Source organism: Pelophylax lessonae, assembly GCF_965119305.1.
Source record: "Pelophylax lessonae genome assembly, chromosome: 1".
Classification (NCBI taxonomy): domain Eukaryota; kingdom Metazoa; phylum Chordata; class Amphibia; order Anura; family Ranidae; genus Pelophylax; species Pelophylax lessonae.
Window position 1 is genome coordinate 714,906,618 of NC_138768.1, and position 19,154 is coordinate 714,925,771.

The following is a 19,154-nucleotide window of genomic DNA, read 5'->3' on the forward strand; positions in this document are numbered from 1 at the left end:
TCCTCAATGTTGTTTATGAATAAATTGAACAAGGTTGGTCCCAGGACTGAGCCCTGGGGCACCCCGCTTACAACCTCAGACCAGTCTGAGTATGCGCGGTTTATTACCACCCTTTGGACACGCCCTTTAAGCCAATTCCGTATCCAAGAGCATTAGCCTTGGGATTTTTTTTTTTCTGCTGTTTCCCACCCCTTATGTTTTGACACCGCTTTGGGACGTCCCAGTGGTTAACAATGAGGAGCTATGTGTCCGTCGGTGAACGAAAGAGAAAATGGGATTTTTGACTTGGCGTAAAATCCATTTCTCTGATGACCATTGATGGACACAGCACCCGCCCCTCTATGGAGTTGGTTTTTTTTCCTTCAGACATTGCTTGTAACAAAACTGAGTATTCTCACAGGAGCAAAATAATAAGAGGGGGAAAAAAATCCATTTAGGATGGAAAAAAATGCCAGGACCAGAAAACCCAGCAAGAAGCTAGGTCCTTACTCCTGACTAGGCAGAAAAAAAAAAACTGGTACCTATAGCAGGAAGTGGGAATACTCCCTGGGACTGCCCCATAGGCCTAGTCAAGTTTGTTTTTTGTTTTTTTTTTTCTTTTCCTGCCTAGTGTTCTACTCCTGTAGGGTGCAGCATAACCCAATGGTTAAGAATCAGCTGTGTCCATCAATGAACATCAGAGAAATGGATTTTACGTAAGTCAAAAATCCAATTTTTTTAACTAATCTTCAAGCAGATGTGCATTTGAACAATTTTACTAAATTGGTATTGCCAGCAGACTGTGGCAAGAATAGGGTGAGTACAAGAGAATTTAGGAAATAAAAGATGCATATAATAGTGAGGGAATGCTTCATAGCAAGTTGCTTATTGTGATACACTGGAGAAATGTTTTGTTAATATGTCAGTGATACTGTGCAAAACTTACCATTCTTTTCCTTCTGATGCAGAAGGGCTGAGTGAGGAGCCTTCGGAGAAGAGATCTACAGAAGATACTTCTAGAACAGAAGCAGGTTGTACCAACCTTACTGAAGACTTGAATTCATCAACCAATGTAGGTTGGAAGGTTGATCAGTGCCAAGAGGGGCAACGGACAGACACAGGCCTTAGCAGTTCTGCTGCACCTCAGCACTGCAGTGTCAGCAATGAATCGAATCAGAAAATGGTGGAAGATGTAGTACAGATTGGCACGCCTACTGTGCAAGCCCCCCGCAGACCCACTGATGAGGACATTAAGGAACGACAGTCCTTCTTTAACAAACTCTATAAAAGGGTTGCTTGGAAGTTGGTGTCTGTTGGTGGGTTTAATCCAAACCATGATTATACAGTTGTACTTGATGAATGTATTAAAACTTTAAAATCCACACTGGACATTGCTTTTGTGCCATTGAAAGACCTGGCAGAATTACCTCAAAACAAAACTTCTCAGGAAAACATGGTGTGTGAATTGAGATGCCAGGCTGTTTACATTGGCATGGGTTGTGGAAAAACAAGAGAGAGTGCCCAAGCTGTAGCATCTAGAGAAGCAATAAAATTATTTCAGAAGAAGAAATTAGTGGTGAAGATATGTAAGAGGAAGTACAGCGGTCGTGAGGTTGAAGACTTGGTTCTGTTGGATGATGAGTCTCGTGCCCCACAGTTGCCTCCAGCATTAAAAAACCCCCAGGATCTTCTATGAGACACTTTATTATCCAAACTCCAAAATCCAGAGTTCTAATGCTTTACAATTTATATGTTACAAGAATACTTTTTCAAATATTTTGTATTTCTGTTTTAATAGGTTATCGGTCTTCAAAAAGTAACCTTTTTTTTTTTTTCTACTCGCTTAGAATCATTGGGGATAATTTAATTTGTGGTTTTTATGTGTATAAAATAATTTTAAAATTTAACAGTTTGCATTTAACATATCACCCATTGCATTCCCAAATACATTTGTGGATTTGTATATTTACTTTTCGATATAAAAATAGAATAAAGATTTAAAAATATAACTACATTGATTACCCCATTTATCAAGTTCCCAAACCTATTCAATTGTGAGTTTTATTTCTGTCTCTAAAAAATCCAGAATAAGCTTTCTAGGTCTGATTTATGTTCACCTCACATGTTACAATCTGATTATATTATCTTATTTAGATCTACAAGTATGTGGTGCAAGAGCCTGCTTGATTAGGTAGAACCTCTAATCAAACAGTAAATTAAAAGTTGTATGTTCAGATTGTAATTGCTATTTTTCCCCATAGTTTTTCTGTGCCAGTCTTTAGAAGAGTCAAGTCATTCTAATTGATTGTGTTTTAGCCATGACTCCTTTTTTTTATGAGTTTTGCTCAGGGCTTAGACACAAGAATGATTTTTATTATAAATATGCCTAGAAATGTTTCCATTGATAGCTAAAACAAAACAGCCCTATTGTGTTAGAGAAGCTTACTTGCTGCAGTGTTTGGTCGTGCACACATTTATGGAAGGCAGATTGCAATTCAAGGAGAAGTACGTCCAAAGCTTTTTTGGCTAAACTTCTCCTATGGATCACAGGAGTGTGCAATTCATTCTGCAATCCTCTGACCCATTTTCAGCCGACGTCACTCTGCCAGTGCAGACTGGGGAAGGATCCCAACTTACCAGTCGGGGTCCACCCAGATACCTGGACCAGCAGCTGGCTCAGCCTGTCAGCGAGGCAATGGGAGACTGAGCCAGCCGATCCATCCCCAGCCCAGCTCTCCAATGGGAGCTGTAGGGGCAGAGCAGAGAGCAGATGATTAACAGTTATGGCTCTCTGCTCAAGACTGAGGGGAGAACTGAGTGATCGCTCACTTCTCAGTACAGAGATGGACAGATGCAACATTGAATTTATGCTGCATCCACCTAGGTGAGTATAAGGCGTGTGTGGAGTTTATATATAAACCCTATTCTCTTTTAAAGTGCAAGTAACCCCTAGAACTCTTATTTGCACCTTATTGGTCTGTAAAATACCGGTTGATCCTGCCAGAAATTTAGCAAGCTGATTTCCTCTGCATTGTGCCTGCACTTAATTAAAAACCTAAACAGTGTTAGCCCTCCCAATTCCCATCTATAAACTACAGAATGTCATGCCCCTATGTTTTAGAGGGTAGGAGAGGAACTGTAGCCCAAATCAGGAGTGAACAGCCTTGGGTGACAATGCTGCTTCTCAATAGAATGCAGTGCAGTTGAGTGTGCATTGCCAGCCTAGAATGCTCACAAAATGAAAACTGGCAAGCTGCAATAATAAACATTTTTGTTCCTGGGTCTTGATATTCTTCAACCACTTGACCTCTGGAATATTTACCCCCTAATGACAAGGCCATTTTCTCTTTTGTTCATTGACGGACACAGCTCATCTACTTGACTGTGTGTTATGCTGCCCCCTACAGGAGTAGGACACTAGGCAGGAAAGAATTTGACTACGCCTGTGGGGCAGTCCCAGGGGCTATACTCCTACTCTCTGCTAAAAGTACTCAAAATTTTTTTCTGCTTAGTCAGGAGTAAGGACATAGTTCCTTGCTGGGATCTCTGGTCCTGGCAATCTTTTATTTTTAAATGAGATTTTTTTTTTTCCTGTTGAGAATCTACAATCAGTTGCTGGACTGGGCGACTAACTGGATAATCTAGATCCAGAGGGTCCCCCCAGTCTGGCCAGCTACCATGTGCAGACCGCAGCTCTTTGCTAGGTCGGCCCTGACGTAGCCCCACTTGACGGGGACTGGCCTGCAAGTTAAATGTCCCCGAGGGCGCATACGACCTGGCTTCAGCCTGAGTCACAGCGTTCGTCCTGGCCGACATCACCCACATTACGATGGAGGTGGTGGTTTGTCCGGAGCAGTGCCCGCCCTGTTCCTGTTGTGGTAAGTAGCTGTCACCCCTCAAGGATTTTGGGGTGGACGTGGGCCCTTCCCTGGGATGGTCGGACCCCCGGGCTCCCCTCCTTCCCAGACAGCGCCTCCCTCCTTTCTCGGTGGTCTTCTGCAGCCCATAGCGGGGACATACCTTTTTTAGCCCTGTCTGGGTGTTGAGCTGGCAACGGAAGTGGGTGGGGAGCCCGGCGACCAGGCGATCAAACTTTGAGAGGGGACTGGGCCTCGTAGGGCCGCCTGCCAGGGCCCCCCTTCTTGTTGGGATTGTTTTTGAGCGCCTGGGGTCTCCCATTTTCTTGTAACTTTTTATGCTACAGATCGGCGGCCATGTTTGTGTAGCCTCGGCGGCTGTTTTCTTGTTGTTTCTCATTGGAAATGGCGGTGGCCATGTTTTTGAACCTGGATGGGCGGTGATTTGGTGGTTGGAGCCACTCCTAGGCCTCTAGTGCTGATCCCTGGGTTTCTCTTCCTGATCGACGCATGGTGCATGTGTGCAGTTAATTCAGTGCTGTGCAGTGCCTGATCGGTGGTGGTGCATTTTTGTGGGGTTCTCTCCCTCTCTGCTGTAACAGCGGTAGTGCTCTGTGCTGGGCCTTGTGCTGCCACCAGCGCGGTGGGGTTTCCCTTGCAGTGTGACACACACTTTTTTTTTTTTTTTTTGTTTTGTTTGGGTTCCCCCGATTAATGGATTTCCTGGAGCATATTTCACCACCTGATCCCCTTTAGGGGCGGCTGGGTTCCAACAACTGACTGTACTGACTGCGGTCCTGGAGCCCTTGGTGTCCAAGGTAGATTTGGTCCTGGGAAAACGGGCTAGCAAAAAGTGTCCCCTGCCTTCACCCGTCTCATCAGATCCTATATCTGATTCAAGTTATCCTTCTGGGTCTGCGTCCTTGCACCTTGCATGCTCAGATAGTGAGGATGATTCCTCAGCTCCCCTAGGCGTGCATGAAAAGCAGCTAGTGGATGCGCTGACTGTGTCAGTGCAGGAAGCCTTAGAGATGGAGGATGCGACAAACGCCACATCTGAGGCGTGGATCATCTTTTGGCACCCACAGGTCCTCCAAGGCGGCAAAGGTTTTCTCTTTCCTGCTTTCTTTGACAATATTGTCACAAAACAGTAGGGGTGCCCAAAATGCACTTTCTCTCAGTCGCCGCCTCTTCATATTCGTCACAATGGGGTATTAGACTTTGCTCCGAAGGAGTAGCTAGGCAACAGAATGTTAACATTAAAGCTTTTAACATATCCCACCCTCAAGGGGTGGTCCCCTCAGTCAATACCCTCCTACTTCCTGCAACCATATCTCAGTTTCAATGTCTAGCTTGTCAGGAGTAGCTGGTTCTCTCTGTGCTTGGGCTTTTTGCCCCAGCCTTTTTCTTCTTTTTTTGATTTTTTGTTTGAGTTTTTTCTCTCTCTTTACTTAGCTGTTCTTTTTGTCAGCATTAGTTAGTTCTTCTGATGAAGAGGATCATGCGGGCTGGGTCTCGGGCTGATCCCCCTGGTCGCAGGTCGTGGGTCAGTGGCTTCCCAGCCTGCCATCGAGCGTTCAGCCAGGTAACGCTCCTGGCGCAGTGAACGACCCATCCCTGTTCGGTGCAGGGATGATTGGTGAGGTGGCTACCTCACTGGACGCTGTGCGGTTTCTTAACCCCCATTTTGTGCGTCCTGAATGCGACTCTCCCTGCCTCATGTGCAGCGGCTTGTTCGCCTGTGCGGGTCCCCCACGCCATTGAGAGGTAAGTGTATCTATGTGGGGACCTGTCTGTCGGGGGGGGTGTCAGTCTGGGACTGTGTAACCTGCCTCTGTTCACACTGTTTGTCTCCCTATCACTCTGCTGCATGCTGTGGGCTGCAAGGGGGGGGGGGGGGAGCCGTGTGACACTGTCTGTGTCAGCCTGTTGTTCAGTGTGAAGAGCTGTGTGCTGTGGGGCATGTTTTTTGGCATGTTGGGGCACGATCTGCCATGTTTTTTTGCATGGATAGTGTTATCTGCATAACTGTATTGTAGGAGCGGCGGTTTCGGCGCCAAACGGCGCCATTTTGCCTGCGCTCGCTCCGGCCGCATGTTCTCCATGTAGGCGGCCATTTTCTTGTAGCCTCCCATAGGCTTTAATAGAGCGCCCTGGTTTCATCACTTCCTCTTCTCCTGGGTGCACCGATCGAGGCAGCGGCAGGGATCTCCTCAGGTTTTATCCTTCTGCTCTTCCTATATCCATTGCCTGTGTTCAGTTTATTGTCCCTGTGGGGGTCTCATTGTGCTTGTGTGTGGTGCAGTGGGCTGCGCTCGCCGCGCTTGTTAAAGGGGCAGTTAACCCTTTATTCTCCGGCATATTATATTGGGGCAATGGATTCTCAGGAGGGCAAATTTCCTGCCACCTTGGTGGAAAGCCAGGGGACTGCTGTTTCCCCCCCAGGGGGGGATTTGGCCGCTATAGTGGCTGGCCTTGCTGCTCAGGTGCAGATGCTGGTGGCTGCTCAATCTACTAAAAGACCCAGAGTTTCTATTTCCTCTGATTCTGAGGGTGAAGGTGATGGGGCTGTTATGGCGGGGGTCTCCTTATCAGGGTCCCGTTCCTCCCTGGATCTCGTGGGGTCCGAGGTGGAGGCTGAAGTTGAGGGGGTTGATAATTCTCCCCCTGGCTCGCCTGAAGAGCTTGCAATCATGGATGAATTGATTGCTTCCATAAAACAAACGCTGCGTTTGCAGGATGAAGGGTGTCCTCCCGCTGCCTTGGCGGCTTATGGGACGCAGAGAAAACGCAGGACACCGCAGGTTTTTCCCTGCAATGATGATTTTCAGCGCGCTGTTAAGGAACAATGGCGCCACTTACGCAAACCTTTTGCTGTGCCAAGTAGGTTCAAGCTGCGTTATCCTTTTTCGCCTTCCACTGATGAACGGTGGTGTGTGCCACCCCCGGTGGATCACGCAATTGCGGTTTTAAACAAATCCACTGCGATTCCTGCAGAGGATACCCCGGTGTTCCGTGATGCCACGGATAGGAGAATGGAGTCTCTTGCCCGTCATACTTATTCTGTTACGGGTTCGATGCTTAAAGCTCTGTTTGCCTCTCTTATGGCTGCCCAGGCTGTCGCAAGTTGGATGCAGATGCTTAGGCGCGTCCTAGTGGCTGATTCGGCCTCGCCGGCGACCCTGGATATGGTGGATCAAATCCATCAGGGTGTCATGTATCTGTGTGATGCGGACTTGGACTTAGTCCCGTTGGCTGCACGTGTACAGAGCGTGGCGGTGTTGTCTCGCCGCCTGGTTTGGTTGAAGTGTTGGTCGGTGGACCAATCTTCGCGTAAAACCTTAGCCAATCTGCCTTATGATGGGTCTCGCCTTTTTGGGGAGTCCTTGGCTGCGTTGATTAAGGGGATCACCGGAGGTAAGAGCACTCTCTTGCCCCATTTCCCCAAGGCTAAGGGGGCTCCTGGGAAGAAGCATGCTAATTTTCGGCCTCCTCAGGGGTCTTTTCGTGCCTTTCGGTCGCACTACAAGGGCAAACCGTTCAAGGGACGAGGCTCTCAAAAGAAGCCCTGGTCTGGTAAACAGAAGTCCGGTCAGTCCGGACCCGCTGCCCATAACAGTGCGGCCTGAAGGGGCGCCCTCACCCAGTTTTGGGGTGGGGGGGCGCTTGCTCGGTTTTCTTCAACCCTGGTTGGCCCGCGTGCGGGACCGGTGGGTTCAGGAAATCGTTCGATCTGGTTACAAGATCGAGTTTCTCTCTCGGCCGGAGAGCAGATTCTTTACCTCAAATCTTCAACTGTCTCCAGAGCGTTTACGGGATCTGCACCTGGCGGTGTGGGACCTGAGGGCTCAGGGAGTAGTGGGTCCGGTGCCTCATCGGGACAGATTTCGGGGGTTTTATTCCAATCTGTTCACCGTGCCCAGGAAGGAGGGCAAGGTTCGTCCAATTCTGGACTTGAAGGCTCTGAACCGCTTTGTGCGGGTTCGCAAGTTCCGCATGTAATCCCTTCGGTCGGTGGTGGCTGCCCTGGTTCCGGGAGAATTCATGGCCTCCATCGATTTGAAGGATGCGTACCTTCACATCCCGATTTTCGAGGGTCACCAGAGGTACCTTCAATTCGCCATTGCGGAGGATCATTACCAGTTCGTGGCGTTACCTTTTGGTCTCGCCTCGGCTCCACGGGTTTTCACCAAGGTGCTTGCACCGGTTCTGGCCTTGTTGAGAGCCCAGGGCATCTCTGTCCTGGGGTATCTGGACGACATTCTGGTTCGGTCTGCGTCCAGCCAGGGTCTGGAAAAGGACCTGTCTGTCACGATGCAAACTCTGCAGGAGTTTGGTTGGACGATAAATTTTCCAAAGTCGACGCTGAGTCCGTCGGTTCGTCTTCCCTACCAGGGAATGATCCTGGACTCGGTCCAGGCGAAGGTCTTCCTGCCGGAAGACAAACTCAGGACTCTTCAGGAGGAAGTCAGGTCCCTCAGGGACGTTCCGCACTCGTCTCTGCGGACGTGCATGAGATGTCTGGGATTGATGGTCTCGGCCTTCGAGGCGATTCCCTTCGCCCAGTTTCACACGCGGGGTCTCCAAGCGGAGATCCTGTCCAGGTGGGACGGGCGACCTCAATCTCTGGATCTTCGAATCTTGTTGAGCCATCGCACCAGAAGGGATCTTCTGTGGTGGCTCCAGTCCCCGATGGTATCGGGGGGCAAGTCTTTTCGTCCTATCTCGTGGACGGTGATCACCACGGATGCCAGCCTGTCGGGCTGGGGTGGTGTTCTGGGCGTTCTGTCCGCCCAGGGAACTTGGTCGGAGGGGGAGTCCTCCCTTCCGATCAACATTCTGGAATTGCGTGCGATAAATCTCTGCCTTCATCGTTGGACGGACCGGCTGCAGGGCTGTCCGGTTCGGGTGCAGACGGACAATGCCACGGCGGTGGCCTACATCAACCACCAAGGGGGCACCAGGAGTGCCCGAGCGGCTCGGGAAGTGGCCGACATTCTGTCTTGGGCCGAGACTCATGTCCCGGCGATAACGGCGGTTCACATTCCGGGGGTGGAGAACTGGCAGGCGGACTATCTGAGTCGCCAGACCTTGGATCAGGGGGAATGGTCTCTCCATCCGGCTGTCTTCCGGATGTTGTGCGCGAAGTGGGGTCTTCCAGATGTGGACCTGTTCGCGTCTCGTCTCAACAAGGTGAGAAGGTTCGTGGCAAGGACGCGCGACCCTCGGGCAGACGCGTCGGACGCGTTAGTGGCCCCGTGGCATCAGTACAAGCTGATGTATGCGTTTCCACCGATTCAGTTGCTGTCCAGGTTCCTTCGCAGGTTACACTCGGAACGCAGCACAGTGATTCTTGTGGCGCCGGATTGGTCTCGCCGGTCCTGGTACGCACTCCTCGTGAATCTGGCCCCGTGGCGTCTACCTCTTCGAGACGATCTCCTGTCTCAAGGGCCGATATACCATCCTGCTTTACAGTCGCTGGCTTTGACGGCCTGGCTGTTGAGACCGAGGTCCTGAAGGAGAGGGGTCTCTCCCCTGAGGTCGTTCATACCTTGGTCAACGCGAGGAAGTCTTCCTCGGGGAAGGTTTACTACCGTACTTGGAAGGCCTATTTTGCCTGGTGTGAGTCCAGGGGGTTTTCACCCCGCACGTACTCGGTTTCTCGAGTGTTGTCCTTCCTTCAAACAGGTGTCGATCAGCGTTTGGCGCTGGCTACGATCAAGGGTCAGGTGTCTGCACTGGCCGTTCTTTTTCAACGTCCCGTGGCTTCCAACTCTTTGGTTGGCACTTTTGTTCAGGGAGTGCAGCATCTGGTACCTCCTAGGAGGGATCCTCTGCCCCCTTGGGACTTGAATCTCGTTCTATCTGTGTTACAACGTACTCCTTTTGAACAGATCAGGGAGATCTCGTTGTCTATGTTGTCCAAAAAGGTCGCCTTTTTGGTTGCGATCACTTCGGCTCGCAGAGTGTCGGAGCTGGCGGCTTTGTCCTGCAAGTCTCCGTATCTGGTTATTCACTTGGATAAGGTGGTCTTGCGACCTAATCCTTCTTTTCTTCCGAAGCGAGTTTCGGAATTCCATCTCAATGAGGATATTGTCTTGCCTTCGCTGTGCGCGAAGCCTAAACATCCGAAAGAGGTGAGGTTGCATTCTTTGGATGTTGTTCGGGCGATTAGGGTTTACCTTAAATTGACTGACTGAGTCCTTTCGAAAGACGGATTCTTTGTTTGTTCTTCCAGAGGGTCCTCGGAAGGGCATGGCGGCGTCGGCCTCTACCATCGCCAAATGGATCAGGCAGACCATTGAACAGGCATATGCCTTGCAAGGGAAAGTTCCCCCTATGCCTGTGAAGGCGCACTCTACTAGATCTCTGAGTACGTCTTGGGCCTGTCGTCATGGGGCTTCTGTGGCCCAGGTGTGTAAGGCGGCGACCTGGTCGACCGTACACACTTTCACAAAATTCTACAAGGTAGATGTTCAGGCATCGGCGGATGCTTCCTTTGGCCGCAAGGTTCTTAGTGCGGCAGTTCCCTAGGGTCCCTTGTTGGGACCCCTGGCTGTTGGGATACGTTTTTATCCCCTGGTTCTTTGTTTTTCCTGGGTTGTTGCTCCTGTTGAGCAAGTTTTTTTCCTGTTGCCCAGCTGGTTTCCTTCCTTTGGTAAGGTTCCTTTCTTTGATGTGGAGACTGCGTTGCCTTACGGCGTGGATGCGTTTCCCACCCCCTCATGTTTGCACTGCTTTGGGACGTCCCCGTTGTGACGAATATGAAGAGGCGGCGACTGTCGGAGGACGTAAGAGAAAACTGAATTTTTGTAAAATCTTACCTGTAAAATTCCTTTCTCTGAGTCCTCCGACAGTCGCCGCCCCCGCCCCTCTTTTGGGGTTTGGTTGTATACTCTACTGCTATTCCACTGAAACTGAGATATGGTTGCAGGAAGTAGGAGGGTATTGACTGAGGGGACCACCCCTTGAGGGTGGGATATGTTAAAAGCTTTAATGTTAACATATTCTGTTGCCTAGCTACTCCTTCGGAGCAAAGTCTAATACCCCATTGTGACGAATATGAAGAGGCGGCGACTGTCGGAGGACTCAGAAAGGAATTTTACAGGTAAGATTTTACAAAAATTCAGTTTTTGCAATTACTAAGCATTTTGCAATGTGGTACCCTTATGAGGGTTCTTTTAAAAAAAAAAAAATGGATGGTTCCTCCTATAGTGGGCTCCCTGGTTTTCAGGTTGAATAAACCCATAGTACTTCCGGTTCGAAGGGTCCCTGGTCCTAACCGTTCCGGCTGATAGGAGGTCGGAGGTCTTGACCTGCTATATGTTCACTGTGCTGGTTCGGCCCTTAGGCCGATATTTACTATTGTCCTGGTGTCACAAGCTATGATGGAATAGGTAAAACTTCTATGCCGGGATCTGGAAGGGGAACTGCTCCCCTCCTACCTTTGCGGAGCTTGCGGATGAGTTGGTCCAAGGGCTACAGTTTGTCTATGATGCTTCTTTTGGATGCAGCTCTCTTGATTTTTACAGACTGTCTCTCAGAAGTGGTCCTGCGGCGTATCATCTGGCTGAAATGCTGGACTGCGGACCAGGATTCTAAGAAGGCCTTATCCGATCTTCATTTGTGGGCAATCGACTGTGTCCTGCCTCCTTGGATGATATCCTCAAAGGCCTCACAGAAGCAAAAGGAGTACTCTTCTTCCACAGGCTTCCAAGGGTAAGGAGCCCCGTACGCCAGCCACCAACGCTACCTCCGCTTCGCCTTGAGCATTATCAGTTTGTGGTGTTACCCTTTGGTCTCGCCTCCACTAGCTAGCATTGTTGCGTCAGCAGGGGATCGTGGTACTGGGGTACCTGGACAATCTGCTGTTGCAAAAAAAAAGTCTCCGACTACTCTGTTGGACAACTTGGAGATTACTCTGCGACCTCTGAGGGTGTTCGGTTGGATTCTGAATCTTCAAAAGTCTGCTCTGGTTCTGTCCACCACCCTGGAATATCTGGGCCTGACTTTGGACTCGGCCTCAGCCAGGGTGTTTGTTCCTCTGGAAAAACTCCAGAATTTGCAGAAGGCAATTCAGTGTCTGCTGTACAGCAGACGGTCATCTCTTCGGACTTGCATGTGTGTGCTGAGCCTGATGGTGTCTACCTTCGAGGCGGTTCTGTTTTGCACAGTTCCATACGAGATGTCCGCAAAAAGAGATCCTAGTGAAATAGAACAAGAATCCTCAGTCTCTAGACCAGCGTTTCTCTGTTCATTGACGGACGCAGTCCTCTGATGCATATCAGTAGGGTTATACTGCCCCTTACAGGAGTAGGACACTAGGCAGAAAAAAAGTTCTTGCTGTGCCTATGGGCAGTTCCAGGGGGTATTTCCTATATCTTCCTGCATAGGATGTCAGTTTTAATCTGCCTAGTCAGGAGTAAGGACCTAGTTCTTTGCTGGGATCTCTGGTCCTGGCAAAAAGTGTTTTTTTAAATTTTTAGTGAGCTGCTCCAGATTTTTTCCTGTGAGTTCTACAAGCAACTATGCCGGATATGGGCAATGGGCTGGATGTATAGATCCAGTGGCCACCCTGGCCGGCCAGTGAGTGCGCACGCAGACCTTAGCTCCGGGCTGGGTTGGCCGCGTCATAGTCCCACTGGACGGGACTGGCCTCGTGAGTTAAAACGTCTTGCCAGGTCACATATGACCGGGTTCAGGCCCAAGTCGCAGCATGCCTATTATGGCCGACAGCCCCCCCACTTTGGACAAGAGGGGAGATGTCGCCCGTCGCTGTTCCTGGTATGGTGAGTAAATGTTCCCCCGGGTGGATTTTGGGGTAGATGCGGGCCCCTCCCTGGGACGGTCAGGCTCTTACAATCCCCGGTCCCCTCTGTCCTGTCATGCACCCCCCCTCTTCTATCCCCACCACGCGGGGTCCTTGGATTGCATTTTCAGGCCGAATGGGGGGGGTTGGGAAGTGTGCCGGTGGCGACCGAACGATTGTGCGGGGGTTGGGGGTCTCGGTCTGTACATCCAGGGCCCACCTGCTGATCGATTCTGTTGTGGAGTCTGGGGGGGAGGTCCCCGAGGGTCCTCAGTTTCTCTGTGTTGTGCGGGGGCTGCCATTTTCTTGAAGCCACGTGCTGAAGAGATTATCAGCCATCTTGGTACACCCGGCATGGCCATTTTGCAGTGGATTCTTCCCTAGGAACCTGTATGGGAGTTCCTGGAGGCGTTTCTGTGGGTGGAGCCCCTCCCTATACCCTGAGTGGTCTCTGAGCTAATTTCCTTTTGGAAAGCTACTGCTGACACGTGCAGACATTCTGGGCCTGCTGCTGCATCTTGGGACAGTGAGTCTGGGGCTCTCTTTCTCTGCTGGGAGTCTCCAGCGTGCTGCCTGACCTTTTGCTGACGGGTTCCCCTGGTGCAACATCGACCCTGCAGCTCATGTGTCCCCACCTGAACCTCTCGGAGGCCGCAGGGTCCTCCGAATCCCAGCTGTCTACCAATGCATTTTAGGCAGTTCTGGAAGCATTTGTGTCCTGGGTGGAGGTGGTCTTTACAGGGCGAGGTGCTAAGAAACGCCCTCCGCCTACCCTTGCCTCCTCTGATGTCTCTGAGTCTGATTCGGCCACAGCAGATGTGGGTCTCCCTGCCGGGTCTACTACCTCGCGCCCAGTCTCCTCTGATAGTGAGGATGGCATTTCTACCTCCACTGCCACGCAAGGGAAGGTGCTGGTAGACACACTGGTTGTTTCTGTGCATGAGACCCTGAAATTGGAGGACGCATCTGCACTGGGGCGCAGGTTACGTTTGCCACTCAGAAGCCATCCAGAGCTGAAGATTTTTCTTTTCCCTGCTTATTTTAACAATATGCTTACAAAAAATGGGACTGCCCAAGACATTTGCCTGGGGTGCCTAAGCGGATTGCTAGATGCTATCTTTTTGAGGAGTCTCTGGTAAAGAAGTGGACTGTTCCCCCCTAAGGTGGATTTGCCAGTCTCCAGCCTGAATAAGGCTACTGTGATTCCAGTGGAGGAGTCCCTGTCCTTTAAGGACCCGGAAGATAGGAAGGTGGAGGCTGTGGCCTGCAATATATACTCCCTGGCGGGGAATGCACAAGTGTTTACGATAGTCCTTGTCACGCAGACGCTGACTGGGCGAAGTTACTACGCCGTGACTTGGAGGGAAAACAAGTCCCTCCTGCCTTTGGGGAGCTGTTAGACCAGCGGATGCAGGGGCTGCAATTTGTGAGGCTGCGCTAGTCACTGCTCCCTTGTTGGGCCAACTGTCGGTTTCAGTGGTAGTTATCTGGCGCATACTTTGGCTGAAGTTTTGGTCAATGGATCAGACTTCCAAGAAGGCCTTGACTGATCTTCCTTTTCAAGGGGATTGCCTGTTTAGTGCTACCCTGGATGACATTATTATGGGTCTCACAGGGGGGGAAAGAGTACCAGTTTGGTGGTGGGTGAGTGATGGTTTGGGGAGGCATATCCATGGAGGGACGCACAGACCTCTACAGGCTAGACAATGGCATCTTGACTGCCATTAGGTATCGCAATGAAATCCTTGGACCCTTCAAGCTTCCCACTTCTTGGACTCAAACCTCTGGCCCACAGTCTCCACTTTGTCTAATCCACACGGAAAGTATAAGTTAAATTTCTGGCATGCCTGCCAGCCCTGAAATACCTTTCATCCCGGGACCTGCCCTCACATTTCTGTCGGCAAGAAATGATATTCGAAGACTACTGTTCCAACCACAACCCCCTCCCCCGCGTTCTATCTAAGATGTATGCCCTACTTGTATCCCCACCAACAACCTTCCAAATGCAGGGTATAATCAAATGAAAAAAAGAAAAGCATTAGCTAGAACCTTTACTCCCACATAACGGCAAAACATTATTCATCTCGCCCTCAAATCATCCATTTGTACCCACGTACAGGAAACCAACTATAAACTATTGACACACTGGTACTATACTTTTCAGTACTCCACAAAAACTTCCCAGATGCCTCTGATCGATGTTGGAGGTGCGGGGATGAACTGGGGACTATGCTCCATTTTTTGGGAGCTGTCTCAGACTCAAACAATAATGGTCCGAGGTGCGATGGATTACACAGAAGTTTACTAAAGCCCCGTACACACGTACCAGATCGGGTCTTTTGTCCCCGGGCTGTCGTGTCCGCTGAAAAGTGCAAAAGACTGCACATGAATTTTGTCCGCCGACTGCAGAAGTGATGTCATGTGATGGTTAACTTTCCCTGTGTTTTTTCTTTTCTGAGCATGCCCAGTCTTGCAAATCTGCTGTCTGTCGGCCGAATTCTGTACTGACTGGCGAACAAACGGCCGTTCTGGTGTTGGCACACACAAATTTTAATGCTTGCACGACAGATTCTGTTCGGCTTAAAGTGCGCTGTCGGCTGTCGGAAGCATCATACTAACCAGCCGAAAATTGGCCGATCGGTCATCGGCCGAATCTTTTCGTCCGACAATCGGTACGTGTGTGCGGGCCTTAACTCCCCAATTCCAGAGGACCCTGCCTTTTTCCTGCTGCACTGTACGCAAATTCCTCTCAAACAATATAAGAGTTCAATATTATGTCACTTACTTAGTGCTGCCAAAGCCCGTGTCAGCCTTTGTTGGAAGAGTACCTATCCTCCTACCACTGCCATGTGGCTCAACAAAGTCAGAAACATAGACACCCTGGAAGACTTGGTGCTGACAGCGCAGAATAAGAGGGAACAATATACCAAAACCTGGTTGTCTTGGAACTTATTTATATATTCTGATAAAGGTAGGGCCCTACTGGGAGATGACCCCGGGGTCTAGAACTGTGCCTCACTGACCCTTCTGCTATAAATACTGTATAATTTATAGCCCTGGCCTCACTCCTCCCCCCCTTTTTTTTTTTCTCCCCCCTACCCCTTCTCACCCTTCTTCCCCAACTATCTCTAACCCATGCCTGATTGGCACCCTTCTCTGTACTAGTTCAGATCCTAAAATTTTACTGTATCATACAGTTTAAAATTTATATCTATCAGAAGAGATTGCTCACGTCTTTGTACACACTTTCTATACCTATATCTGTTGGCTGTACTCACTTTAATGATGTCATTATGTTTGTATTTTGACTCTTGGTTTTAATACCTGTCTGAATTCAATTGACTGTCGGACTTTTATGCCAAATAAATAAAGAATTTGAAAAAAAAAAAAAGAAATCCTTGGACCCAGTGTCAGACCCTACGCTGGTGCGTGGCAATGCCTGGCCTCATGTGGCGAGAGTATGCAGCCTGGAGCCTGCATTACTGGAGGATGAAAGGAATTGATACCATTCAAAAGGCCCCCCACGCTCTCCTGACCTAAATCCAATAGAACACCCTTGAGACTTTATGTTTCTGTCCATCCGGCAACGCCAGGGTGCACCTCATTCTGTTCAGGAGTTCATTAATGCCCTGGTCCAGATCTGGAAGAAAATACCCCAGGACACCAGTCGTCTCAGTAGGAGCATGCCCCGACGTAGCCAGGCATGCATACAAGCTTGTGGGGGGCCAAATAAACTACCAGAATACCATTTTGAGTTGCTGCAATGACATTTCAGCAAAATGGACTAGACTGCTGCATCATTTTTTCACTTTAATTTTTGGGGTGTCTTTGAATTCAGCCCTCTGTAGGTTGAAAATTTTAATTTTGCTTTTGTTCATTGATGGATACAGCTCCTGTCATTCTTGACCATTGGGTTATACTACCCCTTAGGGGAGTAGGACACTAGGCAGACAAAAATTCTGGCTACACCCATGGGCAGTCACAGGGGGTATACTCCCTCTCTCTGCTATAGTCACTCCAGTTTTTTTTATGCCTAGTCAGGAGTAAGGACCTAGTTCCTTGCTGGGATCTATGGTCCTGGAAAATGTATTAGATAGACAATTTTTACCGCCTGAATTTTTCCTGGGAGATCAACTATCAACTGCCGGCCTGGATGACGGGCTGGACAATATCCAGTGGTCACCCCCAGTTTGGTCAGCAAGCACGTGCAGGCCTCAGCTCTGCGCTAGTATGGCTGCGACATAGCCCCACTGGACAGGGGCTGGCCCTGTAAGTTAAACGTCCCGCAAGGTTGCATACGACCTGACCTCGGCCTGAGTCGCAGCGTTCCTCCTGGCTGACAGCCCCCCATTTCGATGGAGAGGAGGATCTGTCTGGAGCTCTGCCCACCTACTTCCTGGTATGGTGAGTAGCTGTCCCCGCCCCCTGTACCCCTGGAGGGATTTGGGGTGGATATGGCCCCTTCTTGGGACGGTCATATACCCCCCCCCCCCCGGTTCCCCTCCTTTCCGCAGGCACCCCCTCCTTGCCAAGTCCCCTATCCTGCTCCCCTCCTCCACATACGCTGGGGATGTATTTTTTTTTCCTGGGGTGGGGGTGAGGGCAGGGCGCTAACTGACGATGGGGGTCAGGGAAGTGCATCGCCAGCGAGCGGACGATCGATTGTGTTGGAGGATTGTACCTGGTGGGGGCTCCTGTTGGGGCCCCCAGTCCTGCCTGGATCTGTCCTGAGGCCTGGTCCCCCTATTCTGGGTCCCTGTATGCCTCGTGGTGCCGCCATTTTGTTGTAGCCTGTGTGTTTCTATACACAGTGGCCATGTTTGTGTAGTCCGGCAGCCATTTTCTTGTGGTTTACCAATGCAAATAGCAGCGGCCATGAGTGGGTGGCGCTTCCGGCGGTGGGAGCCCCCCCCCTTATCCCCTGGTGCTGACTCCTGGATCATTTAGCTTCCTGATCGCCGCACGTGTAGTGCAGATTCTTCTGGTGGTTGCAGGTGCCTAGGTGGGCGGGTGGTGAGTCTGGTGGGGTTCTCTCCTTCTCTGCCAAGGATCGCTCTGTGCCGTGTACTTGGCTCCTACGCTGTGACCTGGAGGGAAAACAGCTCTCTCCTACCTTTGCTGAGCTGGCAGACCAGCTGGTCCAGGGGCTGCAATTTATCTGCGATGCCTCTTTGGACGTGGCTCCCCTGATGGCCCGCCTCTCTGTTTTGGTGGTGGTCCTTTGGCGTTTCTTTTGGCTCAAATGCTGGTCTGTGGACCAGACTTCTCAAAAGGCCTTGACTGATCTTGCCTTTTAAAGAGATCGATTAAGCTACCCTGGATGATATCATTAAAGGTCTCACAGGGCGGAAGAGTACTCCTCTTCCACAGGCCACTAAGGGCAAGGAACCTCGTCAAAGACGTGGACCTTCCTTCTTGGCTCATAGAAGTTTCTTCGTCCCTCAGGGGCCACTGACAAGGGCTTGAAGCCTTTCAGGGCCTCCTCTGGCGGATCCAAACGAACCTGGTCTTGCATGCCGAGAGCGTGCTTTTCCAGACCCATGAAGGTGCCCCCTAACCCGTATAGGGGGTGGGGGATGTCTTTGTTTGTTTTTTACGGACCTGTGGACTTCCCTGCTGCAAGACAAGTGGGTCCACAAAGTCATTCGATCCGGCTAAAAGATTTGAGTTTTGCTCTTGTCCACCGGCAAGTTTTTTTCCTTCCAACCTGTACCAGTCCCCAGGAAGGAAGGCAAAGTGCGTCCAATCCTGGACCCCAAGGCGCAAAACTGCTTTGTGCGAGTACAGAAGTTCAGAATGATGGAGTACATTCAAAGGGTGGTGACATCCCTGCGTCAGGTGGACTTCCTCGCTTCTATAGATATCAAGGATGCCTATCTTCACATTCCAATATGTGCCAGTCATCAGCATTTTCTCTGCTTTGCTGTGGGAGAGGAGCATTATCAGTTTGTGGCGTTACCCTTTGGTCTCGCCTCTGCTCCTTGGGTCTTCACAAAAGTGTTGGCTCCTGTGCTAACCTTGCTACGCCAATGGAGGATCGTGGAACTGGGCTACTTGGACGATCTCCTTCTGGGAGCGGAGTCTCACTCTGCTCTGGTGGAGATCACAATACAACTGTGGGAGTCCGGCTGGACTCTAAATTTTTAGAAGTCTGCCCTGGTTCCATCCATGTAGCTGGACTATTTGGGCCTGACTGCCAGTGTGATCCTTCCTCTGGACAAACTCCAGAAATTGCAGGCTGCAAATTGCCTCCTGCTGTCCAACAAATGGTCACCCCTCCGGACTTGCATGTGGGTGCTAGGCCTGATGGTATCTATTTTTGAGGCGGTTCCGCTTGCACAGTTTCATACGAGGTCCCTGCAAAGAGGGATTCAGACCAAATGGGACAAGACTCCGCAGTCTCTAGACAATCAGATCCAGCTGAGTCAGGGAACAAAGGAGCCCCTGATATGGTGGCTTCGCTCTTGGGCGCTTCGGCTGGGAAAATCCTTCCTCCCCTTGTATTGGAC

The 19,154-nt window shown here is 50.3% G+C and overlaps 1 protein-coding gene across 1 annotated transcript in view; it reads left to right on the forward strand.

Moving 5' to 3' along the window:
- CDKN2AIP (CDKN2A interacting protein) overlaps positions 1 to 1,793 on the forward strand; it is a 50,600-nt gene extending 48,807 nt beyond the window's left edge. Inside the window, exon 3 of the mRNA XM_082256613.1 lies at positions 948 to 1,793. Coding sequence (XP_082112739.1) covers positions 948 to 1,675 — 728 coding nt within the window. The 3' untranslated portion in view covers positions 1,676 to 1,793. The remainder of the gene's footprint in view (positions 1 to 947) is intronic.
- The last annotated feature ends 17,361 nt before the right edge of the window (positions 1,794 to 19,154 follow it).